We start from the raw sequence: 14,396 nt of genomic DNA on the forward strand, positions 1-14,396 counted from the left end.
AAAACAATTCACTTGATGATTCATCGAGTACTTCGTGCATGTCAGTATCAAATATATTTCTTTCCGAGGGAAAATAATACTCATCGAGTGTTTGTCTATACTCTCAAAAACAATTTCGACGTACTATCTCATTAAAAAACAAGAGCGACTCTGATGTTGTGAAACTCGCAAAGCCCTTCGCGGTATAACGTAAGAATTACACGAGAGTATGGATACATACCGCGAAAGAGACGAACCAAACCGAAAATTTAATGAATTAGGTTCCTCCGAACTTTCCATGCTATCCACTCTCGTCCATCTCTCTCCTCACCGGCGTTGAAAGAATAAAAACCTAATCTTATATAAAAGACAAGATCACACAAAAAAGTTTGAATTCTAATTATGAACGAAGAGAGTTTAGAATTCATTTTTTTTGAATATATTTTTTTTAAATAATAAGCCAATGTTCTTGAAGCATCAAGGATGTAGGAAGTGAAAGTTTATTCTTTGTCTCACCGACGACGAGAGGAAAAAAAAATATCCTGTAAAAGAAAATATTTGAAAAAAAAAACACATTTTTTTTTTCTTTTTCAGAGCCGTTATATGTCAGATATTCTATCCCTTTTTATTTAACGGAAGAAATGGAAGTGGTTTGGTCACAGATATGTCAACAAGCCGTGTGTTATATTTGATGTCAGGATGGTTTTTGACAATCTAATCCAAGACTTTTCAATGCTCTACCTCCTATCATTTTGTATATACGTATTCATTCTTTTTTGCTGTATGTGTAGGTTCTGAATTTATTTTACACTTTTTGTGTTATGAAACTTTTTTTTGAGTTCGTTCCATTCTTATTTTTTAGCTTATTCTCGCTGTACGCATGAGATATTTGTCCGTTGTTTTGAGAAATGTTCTCTCATTGCGTGTTTGTATTTAAATATATTTGGGTATATCTTCTAGTTCTTTTCCGTGCTTCTCTCATGGGGTTATCTCTTCCGCCCACATTATAAGTTTAATTCAAGCCGTTTTAACCTTTAACAGGAGTTGTGGCAATTCTCCGCGTAACTGCCGTCGTGGTTCGATTAAATATCCAGCAAGTATTGGCGAATCCCAAAATTCAACAAAAATAGTTTTCTTGATAATGAAGGGCTGGACACACCCCGCGTTCCATCTCAAGGAGAACCCGAAGCGTAGTTTTCATGACTGCAGGGTTTTTTTGCATGACTTCATTCCTCGATTAGTTTAGTGACGAAACAATTTTTAAGTTTGGGCCGTCTCGGAGAAAACTTCATTTGATCATTTTTGTCGCAATACAGTGATTTTCTGCACACGACGAGGGCCAATTAGACCGGGACCTACAATTTATTACCGATTCCGAATGGCATCCTTTATTTATTATACTAACCGAGAGGTTGGTGCGTGAACACCTCGATGTGGGTCTCCCAGCGGTGGCAATCGTTTTTTGGGGCCCATGTCTACGTTTCTGTTGTACCACTGTGTCAGGAAAGTTTCTGACAAGGACGAATCGGGTATCGAACTCGCGTTTTTCTAAACATCCGTTGGTACTTCAGGCGATTACATTATCGACCCGGGTTACCCCAATCAAAGAAACTTCAATAAATAATTATATATATACAGTATGTTACGGTAAATATGATAAATATATTATCATGCATACTTATACCAATCATCTGTTAGTTTAATAAATACCCAAATAATTATCACTTTTCTGGTGATTGTGCATAATGCTGAAATGGTGAATGCAATAAACATGAAAAAATTCCAAATGAAGTCCAGTATGTGTGGTGTGAGATTATATATAACACACACGTGATTCCTTGTGAAAAACTAATAGTGCTTTCCGTTTTAGGATCAGACGAATATTTAATGAGCTACAGCGCTTTTAATTTTTGTGACATGTCATTTTTGTAGCAGTCAATTACACGGCAAACAAACAACGAAAGTAAAATTCTTCCTAAGCAGAGGGTTGAAGGCTTTTTGAAATTGAACTGAAATATTCAACCCCGTTAGAAGCCAAGATAAGTTTTTTTTTTTTTTTTTTTTTTTTTTTTTTCACGCCTGGCTCTTTTCCTGTTTCTGTAGGGTGATGTTCATCTTGCATTACGTGTTGCATTACGAGTTACATTCGCGCCACCGTATTGGCAAATTTAGCACCAGATTTGCAAAATCATAGACAAACGGGAGATCCATTGGGAAATATTTTTTTTCCCCAAAATCAACACTTTTTTGTCAAAAATGTTGTAATTTGTTCTCTTTCACTATCAAGTCAATATTTTTGAGGGAAGGTGCAGAAAGTGCATACAATTACTACATGATCGTCTTTTTATGATTTCGTTTTGATCAGATCACATGTTGGACAATAAAACAGGGCAATACTTTTCAAGTTATTTCAAAATTTCATAGAAACGATTGCGTGTGAAAATCTTCAATGAAAACCTAAAAATGTTAACTTGACGAAGGTGAGTGGTGGAAGCAGTAAAATAATGCCAACGATTAAATCAGAAACTTTTAATCAAATAAATTATTTTATGAATCTACATATTCAAAATAAATAATGATTTCTGTTTTTCTTTATTGGTTGTTCGTCGAGTCACATCTTCACACCCATGCACATGTTTCCAAAGGGGATTTTTAATTTTCAAGTGACTACAGTTGATTTTTATCACGTTGAAATGTTAATAAATTTGCGCATTACTTTTTTTCACAAAATAATGATTTTGACGACTCCAAAATTTATTGCTGCCTACATGATTCGCGCAGAACTTGGTTATTTTCTCAGATGAAGTTTTGATTCATTTATGCATTTGTAAGGGGGCTGTGTTGAGGGCCCCCTCTTAGCAGAGACGGACTTTTATATCCTTATTACGTTTTAATAATTTTGAGATGCTCTTATATTCCGTTTCTTAATTTTTTTTTTCGAAAAGCCATGTCCTCCCCACCTTAGCTTTCAATTTTCAAAATGAGGGTCATTTCTTAATTGTCTGTCCTTTAAAATGGTTTTGAGTATCGTTTCATAACATAAATAAGAGGTCGGTAAACTTTTTAACTGTAACATCTAAGGCAGGACCCCTAGATTGAGATCTTAGGACCCACAAGAAAGACTGCTCCGGGCTCTTCTACAGTAAATTAATTTCATGAAAAAAATTATAATTGTACCTGGCCTTATTAGCCCCATCCATGAGGAGAATCAGAGATGCAGGGCCCTCTTAAGAGCCATGGATCTCTTGGCTTTTCTAATTTTTCTAAGGACCTATATATATCTTGTGTTTTTTTACATAGCAGTTAAATTTACATGTATTTTTCTCGATAATTTCTATTATATCTCATTTTTCTGAGGCCCGTCTTTACTTGGGCCCCAGGGTTCAAAATTGATAGCGATATTTTATTCGTTTTAACGAGACAAAACAAATGATCACAGGAGTAGTGTAACTTTTATCAAAGAAAAAAACACTTCAATTTTTGAAAAAAAGGAGAAAACAGGCACATACACACACACGCGCGCACGCAGGAACAAACTGGTTTGCTTTTTCTCAATTTGGGTTTTGCGTTGTAATCCAGTTTAAAAGCTTAGCTGTACGTTTGGTGTACGTTCGGTGAATTTGACAGGGTTTGGAAGTGACATCATCAATTTTAAAGCATTATAACTCAATAATTACGGGTCAAATCATGAAATTGAAAAACACTACTCCACATTAATTTTTCACAAGGAATCGTGTGTGCTATTATTGAAGGGAATAAAAAGCGAAAATGGAACTTATGCAAGTGTGAAACAAAACATATGTAGTGGGTTGTCATATGGGCGAACTCCATGCATGGTTGGAAAAAGTAGGCATTTCTGCCTAATTGCGCTAAAAATGCCCTTATTTCCCCCGACTCCTACTTTCTCGAAAAAAAAGAACATATTGTTGAAAGAAATGGAATGAAAAACGTGAGGAAAAAATATATTTAAAAAGTGCAACATTTGAAAAAAAATATATAGAGTTCAGGTTCAAAGTAAAATGAAGCTTGAAAAATAAATTATAAGAAAATCAAAAATCTATGAAAAGCACAAAACAAAATTACAGAAAATTAAATAAAAAATTAAAAATTAATTAAAAAAGTACAAAGAATAGCCAAAATAGTCACCGGACATACTTTGAGAAAGGGGAAAATCCAAACAACAGTTGTGTTGTTTTGGATTTTTGTGGGGATTTCGTTGAAGAAGGCACCGGGTATGCTTTCGCCAGATGCAGCTTGGGAAAGATTGAGAAGTGCTGTGGTTAATCCGTGCTTATTATCACCTATGCGGAAGAATCTACATATTTCTGAAATGAAGAGTGCTTTTGAATATTTTAATGTTGATATATGAGTGTCAGTCGTAAGTGTCAGTAAGCAGTTAACAGAAAAGATGAAGTATTTGCTTTTGTCGTATACGCCGTTTATTGATAGTTTTATACATTTTTATATCCAAAGAGAAAGTTTATTTGGTCTTCTTTTGTGGTTTTCTTAACGGCAGATTTTGTGAAATACGCTGTTAAAATTGCTGTAGCTGAAAATGTTTCAATCATCAATGTAGCGGATGCCAATGAATTTGTATTGTTAAGAATTTTGTTCGAAGAAGTGAAGAAAAATGTTGGCAAGGGCAACTTAAGTATTAGGTCCCCATTGGTATTATTTTTTATCTGTTGGATGATGTGTATGCTATTGAAAAGAAAGTTTTTAAAAATGCAGAAGGCTTTTTCAGTGTGTGAACCTAAATTCAAGGGTTCCTTCTTATTTTTGGAAGAGACGAAAACATATGTCAATGAGCTTATTGTGGAGTATACTGGTGAAGAGATTTTCGAAGTCGTATGTGCAATATGGGATATGCTGTTGTCCTTGATGAAATGAAGGGCCTTTTGGTTGTTGTTAATTATAATGATGTCTTCTTCGATGAGTGAGTTTATATTGTTCAGTGCTTTGAAAAAGATTTTCCCTGCAGTATTATTGTAGCTCTCAGTCCCACATAATACAAATCTGAATTTTATTGGTTGTTTATGGAATTTGACTCCGTTAAAGAGATGCGGAAATGCAAGAGAGTTATGTTTTCTTAAGTGTTTTAAAAAAATAATTATTTTTTTTATTATTATCATGTTAGAGCTATTAACATTGATGATTGATACATTTCCAAGAACAGAAATTTTAACAGCGCCTTTCCCAACCTCTACCATTAAGAAAACCACAAAAGAAGATCAAATCAACTTCCTTCGGATATAAAAATAGGCAAAACTAACAATAAACGGGAAACAGGCACATACGACAAAATAAAATACTTCAACTTTTTTGGTAACTGTTTAAGCCACTGGCGCTCAAATATTAACATTAAGATATTCGGAAGCACTCTCATTTCACAAATATGTAGATTCTTCCACATAGGTGATAATAAGATGAATTATAACTACAGCACTTCTCGATCTTTCCAAAGCTGCATCTGGCAAAAACATACCCGGTGTCTTCTTCAACAAAATCCCCACAAAAATTCAAAACAACACAACTGTATTCCCTTTCTCCAGGTATGCCTGGTGATTATTTTGACTATTATTTGTACTTTTTTAATTTTATTTTTGATTTTCGTTAATTTTGTTTATATTTTTCACAGATTTTAGATTTTCTTATTACTTTTTTTTCAAGCTCCGTTTTACATTTAACCTGAAGCTCTGTATACAATTTTTTTCAAATGTTGCATTTGTTTAATATATTTTTTCCTCACTTTTTCCGTTCCACTTTTCTCGTCCAAAATGCTTTTTTTCAGAAAGTAGGAGTCGGGGGTAACAAGGGTTGGCAGTTTTCTTGCAATTAGGCATAGACACCCTTCAGAAACGCTTACTTTTTCGAACCATGCATGCGCCCTCCCCTCGTTGACCACCCACTGCATATTTTCTATTTGTCTTACATTTTTATCATTTTTCTACGGTAGTAGTTAATACAGGCTGAATAAATGAACTCCCAGAACTTTGCCACTGGACTTATCCAGTTGACGAGATCTCTTCCAGACCAGCTTCAGTTAATACAGGCTGTCGCACAAAGGACTGTCTGCTTTTAAAATGGCATTATTCGGAAACGCTGATAAATGAGAATAAAACAAGTGGTATGATTGTTTTGAAAGCCGTAAAAATCTGATAGAGAAGTTTCAAAATTGGTTACACATGTTTCCGAGCGACGGCACTGTACGCTGCAGCCGCACCACGGTGACCGGGAAATAGACTGTAAAATGTCCTTTGCAAGTAGTCGTTGCAATCATATCACGATCAATTCAAAATGTGCAGCACAGAGAGGCCGCAAACAAAGAATAAAATTTCCAGTCACTCTCTGTAGTGTCACAGTGGAAATGGACGCACATGCCTCGCAGATCAAATTTTTAAGCTCGCCCAGTGTTGGAAGATTGTTCCGGAATACAGTGTTATTTGATTTGCACCAGAGAAGACAGTCGCAGGAGGGGGGGTTGTAGTATCCATTGGACATGGAATAAAATCCATGCCTATTCCAATAAATGTGGGATAATTCAGTGCAATGACTCCATTGCCTCGAAGGGTTAGCCTCCATTGCTCTTCAAGAAAGGCATGAACAAGTGTTGTGTGGTGTGGTTGGGTCTCATCATGCATGAATCATGAAGTGTCTCGTCGATCCTACAACCAGGCGACAAATTGTTCCAAAACTGCAACGTACCGTTCAGTAGTAATCGTTTGTGCCATTTCTGTGAAACGAAAGTTCTACATTTTGAAACGATTGTGATGTGATTGCAGTGACTGTTGCAAAGGACAGTCTTTATGCTATACAAAGGTATAGCATAGTTTCTCAACCTTTTTTGTTCCATCACCCCGCCCCCTTCTTCAGAAATTTTTTTCTCCTATCGTCCTCCAAGTTAATCTAACCCATAGGATCCTATATTATACTCGTAGCTTCTACCGCCCCCCCCCTGAAACATTCCATCGCCCCACAAGGGGCGTTAACTCCCACGTTGGGAATCACTGGTTGATTGTCGCTGTACGCTGCAAGGGCCAGCTGTCGGCCGTGCGCCCGCATGCTCGTCTACCACCGTGAAGGCTGCTATCACGGTCCCGGGTTCGAATCCGAGGGAGGATATAGATGAGATATTTTCCCTAACGAACTTGATACGACCACCGATAGACAGCGCCTTCATTTCTAATCCATCTCATTAATGACACTAAATTGCAATATAGCGATATGGCCAGAGTCGGTGTTTGGTGAAGTAGCTGTCGGTCGCATTCGTAACTAATTTGGAAACTTCTGTATCCGATTTTTACTACTCCCACATCACAGACACACACCACTCGTGTGATTCTTCTATCGATCAATGTTTCCAAGTGATTTCATTTTAAAATCAATAAATATGTTGTAGGGTGCCCTGTGTATACAGTATATTATATTGCTCCCATCATTTAAAAATGAATTCGAAAAACCATGTATATATTTATTTTCAATTTTCATAAAAATAAATTCCAATCCTTTTTTAAACTCGGTTTTTCCAGCTAAATTGGTAAAATTGCTTTGTTGTAGTTTTTAATCAGTCATAAATATTGAATTTCTTCAATTTTTATATTACTAATTTTAATGTGATAGTTTTTGCGTGTAAAAACCATTGAAATCTAATGGGTTGAAATTTTCTGCGTATTGCATATGAGAGGATTTCAGCGGAATTCTCTTACTATACCTCGTTGGGCATTTTGCCTGTTGTGGCGTTGTATTTGTATTTGTAAATAATGACATAATTTTGAAGTAATTTTAATTTATTGATATATGATGTTAGGTGGATCACGATCCAATTAGGTTGAGTGATATATATTTCAAATTATTATCAGCAAATTATGATAAATACGAATTATCAGGAATATTTTTAAAATTTTTCTTACGTATATATGATATACATAAAGCTTAAGTAACTTTTTTCTTCATCTGTTCATCTCTTGTTTTTTATTCTCTAGTGCTATAAAAAGCTAAGTCTAGTTTGGAATTAAGCATGTCAGTACATATTTTCCGCTCCACGAACCTCCACTTCTGCTTTATTTGCTGAGCCGACGGAAATTTATTTAAAACCAAATTTAAAAAAAACCGCAAAAAAAACACACACACAAAGTTGCAAACGGGAAAAAATAAATAAATAAAACATACTACTAAACCAAGCAAATATATATAACAATAAAAAAATAAATACATACATATCCATTTTTTTAGGGAAAGGTTCACCTTAACAACCACTTACTTTGAATTATAAGAAGTGCATCGTAATCATAAAAGAGATAAGAAAATCATAACTTTGAGGATTTTATTTATGTATTTATATACATTTTTTTCGCCCAAATGATATAGATATTTCGTGATTTTTTAATTTGTAAATGCGGTCTCTAGTCTGTTTTTTTTCAAGCGATAGATTTGAAAAAAGTAGCATTTGTTTGTTCATTTGTTAGGATTTTTCTTTCGATTCTGAATAATCTACAAAATGATAAAATATAATAACCAGAACAATATTGTGAGAAAAAGGGAATTTTAAAACATTTCTCAGTTTTTATAGAAGTTATGGAAATTTTACTCTTTAATATAACTCGTGTATATTTCAGTGATTTTCATACCTGTTTAAATAAAAATTCAATATCTGCTATTTATCCGGAATAATGTATTACTTTTAACCTTCAGATGATTGCTGTTCGTGTTTGTTTAACGGTCAAAATATTAGAACTAGCCATGAAATTGTTGCAGGTCTTATCAAATGAGGGGATATGTTTTAGAATTAAATCGCTTATTTGAAAAAAAAAAAGCGCATGTCACGATCATGATGTCGATTTTTCATTTATGACTATCATTAATGCTCATTAAGGCATTGACGAACTTTGAACCATTCGGATTAGTAATTTTCCGTAGTCGTACCTCACAAAAATGACTTCAAAATATTTAATCAAATCGCAAATCAAATGCAAAAAGAATTCGTCAGTCGGTTGATTTGTTCATTTGAATACAAAAGAAAGAAAGTTATGAGTTATAGTGTTAATACTTTTATACAGAAAAACACTTCTCGTGATTTTCTCAGATTTCAGTCTTTGAGCTCATCCGTAAAGATCGAAAAGAAAAGAAAAAAAAAACTACTGCACCAAAGTTCTAAAACTTTGCAGAAATATTCGTTCGACAATTCTCAGTTTAATGAACCCCCCCCCCTCCCCGCTACAAATGTGGATATACAAATACGAATACAAATACAACGCCACAACAGGCAAAATGCCCAACGAGGTGGCTGAGAAAAATATTTCAAAAATAAAATACAGCAACCCAATTAAAAATGCAATTAACAAAAAATTGTAAACAATATATACACATGATAAAATATTATACAATGTCCATAAAGAATACTTATGGTTGTCTTATTCTAAGTATGGATAGCTTCTGTGATCATTCGTTAGAACATGCCAGATTTTAGCTTTAGGGGGGAAAAAAATCCCGCCTTAAAATGTAAAAAAATGGAACGATTAAATTTAGCAACCAATAATTTGTCCCGTTTCAACAAACCGTTCACCATACGTCCCGTTCGGTAAAAAGGCAACTCACCGTACTTGCAAATTAAATTTTTTTCGGAAAAAAGAGTTATTATCACTATCAGAAAACACGATTACAGATGCGACCTCATCAAGCGGCGGGGACTGTATTAGCCCTTTATCAATGTTGCTTCTAAGCAACGCATGTGATTCTTATATTTTCCAAATAAAGGAATCTCGTATTTAGAGCTCGTTTCTGCGTTGATGCTTCGGAGCAACTCCTAAACATAACATTCGATTTATTCATGAATTTACTCTAATTACCAGCAAAATTGCTTAAAGACACACGCGGTCTATTATTTCTTGACAAGCCAAGCAAAGACGATACTTAACCCTTGCATTCTGAAGGGAAATATCATGTGTTGAGGAAACATATTGCTGTGCATTATTCAATAATGATAGAAAAGTAAGTTGCAAGCAATAAATTACATTTTTGAACTGCTCAAATCTGTGTAAATTATAAAGATACAGTGTATTCCCCCAGTACCCCTCCTTTTTTTAATGTTAAAAATATTTTTTCTGTCATGTAATAGCATTCAGGGTACCTCATCTGCTCAATATAGCCCCTAAAACTTTTTCTCCTCTGGATATTTCAATGCTTGGAATTTAAAGGGTTAAAATAGTACTTCCAATATTATTCTTTTATACCAATTAAAAGGAAATGTATGAAAACTTGGAGCAAAAAAAAAAAAAAAGTACGGGCAGCAGAAAAAAAAAAGCAAATAAAAGGAGGAGCTTTTTGAAGACAAGAGTTCCTCTCAATCGCCAAAAGAGTTGCCACGTGGTTAAGTTGAGTTTCGGCGCATGCGAGCTGAGCTCAAGGGGCGCGCCGAGCATGAATTGCCGTCAAAGCCCGTCTCCTTTATAATCTCATCCTACCTTTTCAGCGCCGGTCGTGCATTCCGAAACCCACGCGTTTTCGAATTAAGACATCCCAGACATGTTCCTAGAAATATTTAGTCTTCATTACCGCCTATATCTAATGATATAAACCGAAAGTAAACAAAGTTGCATTTCCAATAAGAGAGAAGACCGTGCACAGAAATTCGAGTCTACTGTCACGTTTTTATATTTTCATTTGTATTGAAAAAAAAGACGATTTTAATGATAATGAACAGTAGATTCAAACACATGTTATTCGAACTTTTTCCGTCGATGGACACTGAAAGCATGGACAGCTGAATCAGTCGCTGGAGGAGTTGCAGAAATTGCTCAGACCATGGAAGACTGGTATATTCAAAAAACTTTCGCCCTAGTGACTGGATATCTGGTCTTGTCAACTCTCACTGGAGGTAATAATTTTTAGAGATTGATACTTCAGTATGTTATACATATAGAATTTTTATGAGACTATCAATATCGAAAAGTGACGAAAATATCGAAAAAAATAATGCAATTTGAACGTCGACCTTGTTCAATAGGAGTCGAGGGAGCAGTACAAATGATGAAACTGTAAAAAGAATTATATTGAGCTGCCGGGTTTTTAACAGAGAGAGAAATATATTATTTTTGCAACTATAAATTCTTCCAAAAAAGTTATTTAAATGTTTTATTTATTGAAAATATTTCGTGCAAATTTTCTTTTTCCGTCTATTAGTTTATGTTTCTCTCAGTCTATTTTAGTTTCAGTTTAGTTATTTTATATATTTTTCAGTCTACAAATTCAATTCCAGTGATTTTAATTTTGTACAGTAGTCACGTAAACACTAGAAGAGTCGGATTATAAGTTGTACCTAAAAGGACCGCTGGCAGTCATTTCGACTGCTGCTGCTTTTTTGTAGTGCAATATATTCAATCACACTAAATTTTTACAGTAAAACATAACAAGCATTATCATACATGGTTAATTTGTTAATTTTGAACTAATTTGTATTTTCTGAAGCATAAAATTTCTTTCCAACTATAAATATGAAAAATTAGAAGAGAACTGTGGATATATCTACCAAGAAAAAGAGCTAGATAAACATTGCATTTACATCACATCGTACATTTCTCCATTTTCATAATGTACGCATTTTTATATGTATATCACTGTCTTTTTATATTCACACTACTTACACGATATGGAGAACATATACTATTATGCAAATGTAAATTTGCACTATCGAGGAAAAACCAGGGCACTATTAAAATTTCATACTACAAATGAACTCATGGAGAATATACAATTAAAACATGCATATTTGTCTTTCTTTTTCGTCAGTATTATCTAGTCAGACCGGTCATTCCAGAATCACTACTTTCACTTTCAGGTAGATATAGCAGAAAATCATGATTTTCCTGGTCTGAGTTTGCATCCTAAGTCTCCTTAGACTCAGATTTACTGTCTGAAATAGCATTCAGTACTGATAGAATATCATTATTAATCTAATACACGCCTTCTAATAGCTATTTCTATGCAGTGTAAGGAACCCCTGTTTCCTTGAAAGATTTTAAAGTAGATGGTGGCATCACGAGTTATGAAATGTAAAAAAAAACTGAGCTGAGAAAAAACAGAAGTTCCCCCAGCTTGGATAACAGAGGCTATAGTTTTATAAAATATAGGGTTTCGATTGTGGATACATGGACTTCTGCTGTCTCTGGGGTATATACTTTTTTAGATTGCCCAATAACATGATGCTACAAATGTCATTATTTTCTTCATTTTTTTATTATCGGAATGTCACTCGTGAATATATGTTGTATTGTGTGTGCTATCGCGGAATGATAGGGAATAAACTTAAAAGCAAAAGAATACATCAAATGCACAACTCAAGGATGAAAAACATATACAATTCACACATAGCAGTGATAATGACTGTTCTTGTTGATAGGTATAAACGTCGATATCTCCCGAACACAACTTTCAATTTCTTCACATTTTCCTACGCAGAGATAAGTACAGAAAAAATAACAAGTCACCAAAAACGGAGTGTATTCGTCAAATACTAAGGAGATTATAGTTCTCAAAATCAAAAAACGGCAAAATGACTCTTCCAGTCGTTCTAGTATTAATCGTTTATAAATGATCAAGGGATTTAAAATTTCCTTAAATACAATTTAATACCATAATTTAATTACCACGGGTACAATACTATTTGAATCTGAATAAATTTTCATAAATCTACTATTGGAATGGATGATTTTCCATAAATCTACTACAGTTGAACGTCCCCCATAACGGTCACCTACGAACAACGGTAACCTTTGAACAGCGGACAGATTGGGAACAAGAACGCATCCCAATGAACAACCTACGAACAACGAGTATCGAATAACGGCAACTTATGGATATTAAAATGAAAGAAAAATTATGTTTTTTTTTACATAAAGTGACGTATACGATTTGTTTTAAAGGGGTTTTTCTTCCCTTGAGCCCTTCAAACACTATGGGTTCTTTCCTACGTCAGTGGCTTCCAAAATGTGATCCGCGGGCCCCGGAGGCTTCTCAAGTAGATGCTAACGGGTGTACTAGACGCAATTCAGAAACAACAAAGCAGAAATTATTGTTAGAATTTAGCTGGTAGCTATGCCATTCACCAGCGCGTCCTTGTTTTCCATGCTACTTTCATCAAGGTTGCCCGGGTAAGCAGTAATTGAAAATGCCACCCCTACTTAACGAAAAAAAATTATCTGATTGTATCGGAAGATTAATCTGATCTGATAAAATATACATGTCCCTGGATACAAGGATTACGGTGCAGTTCTACACATTTTTCTTCACGAAACTTTTGAATGAAATTACCAATAGAAAAAAATCATACCGTTCTTCAGGAAAAATTCACGCATCGCATTGCAAAATAAATGACATGAGCTACAAAAACAGCTTCTTCTAATTACTTACAGCATGACGCTGTTATGATTATACAAAAATTAAAAAAATATATGTTTTTTTTAGAAATACTGAACCCGTTAACAACGGTAACCTCCCAATAATGACTGCTTTTGCCCTCTCCAGTTAGTGGCCGTTGTTGGTAGGTTTCATTATATTTAAAGCAATGACTTTCATAAATCTACCATTTAAATCTCAATGAAATTACCACAAATCTTGAATATACAGGGAATAATATACACATTTTCAAATTTTTTTTTGTAAAAATTTGATAATTTTTTCACAAAAAATAAATCTGACACTTAATAAGTTATAAAACTCTATCAAGTCTAGAATCCGTGCACACTTAAAGCATAATTTATGATTTAATTGCATCTCGTAATCTGCCAATTTCCAAAGTCCTTCTCTCTCGGCAATCTCATTTCAATTTCACTGTCAAACGATAAGTTAAAGGAAATTCAATTCTCTCATAAAAAGCCTAAAAAAACATTATTGTCTATTGATACTTGAAGAAAAAAAAATAAAAATTGCATAGAACACATATAGAATTGCATCTGATAACCGTTTAGATATTTATCCCGATATGCGAATCTATTTCCACACATTCTTATATGTTTACAATAATTTATTTTTTGACGATCAATAAGTTGTTTTTTAGGATGTTAATAACGGAATAAAATAAAATGAAGAATTGTTCTTTGAAAACGAATGCATGGAAATTATACTTTTTTAATATAACTCTTGTGTATTTCAATGATAGCTGTTCAAATAAAAAGTCAATATAAAAAGGAGAACATTGTGAAATTACTTTCTGAAGCAATTAGAATTTTAATAACATAGAGCAGGGGTGGCCAACTTCTTTCTGTTCGCGCAACATGATAATTAGCTACAGCGTCGCGGGCCGCATCAGTGGTGCAACTTCGGTGTATGAGCCACGTCATTATTAATTTAATTAATTATTCAGTTATTGAATTTATTTCGTCACTAGAAATAAGAAGTTCATAAGCAGTTTGTTAATCAAGAAA

General features: G+C 34.2%; 1 protein-coding gene across 1 annotated transcript in view; it reads left to right on the forward strand.

Moving 5' to 3' along the window:
* The first annotated feature begins 10,449 nt into the window (after positions 1 to 10,449).
* The window catches only part of LOC149071763 (limbic system-associated membrane protein-like), a 189,404-nt gene continuing 185,457 nt past the window's right edge, over positions 10,450 to 14,396 (forward strand). Inside the window, exon 1 of the mRNA XM_089247815.1 lies at positions 10,450 to 10,852. Coding sequence (XP_089103941.1) covers positions 10,780 to 10,852 — 73 coding nt within the window. The 5' untranslated portion in view covers positions 10,450 to 10,779. The remainder of the gene's footprint in view (positions 10,853 to 14,396) is intronic.

Source organism: Pholcus phalangioides, unplaced genomic scaffold (assembly GCF_987345545.1).
Source record: "Pholcus phalangioides strain wild (caught in Gottingen) unplaced genomic scaffold, Ppha-v1.0 ptg000018l_1, whole genome shotgun sequence".
NCBI classification, from domain to species: domain Eukaryota; kingdom Metazoa; phylum Arthropoda; class Arachnida; order Araneae; family Pholcidae; genus Pholcus; species Pholcus phalangioides.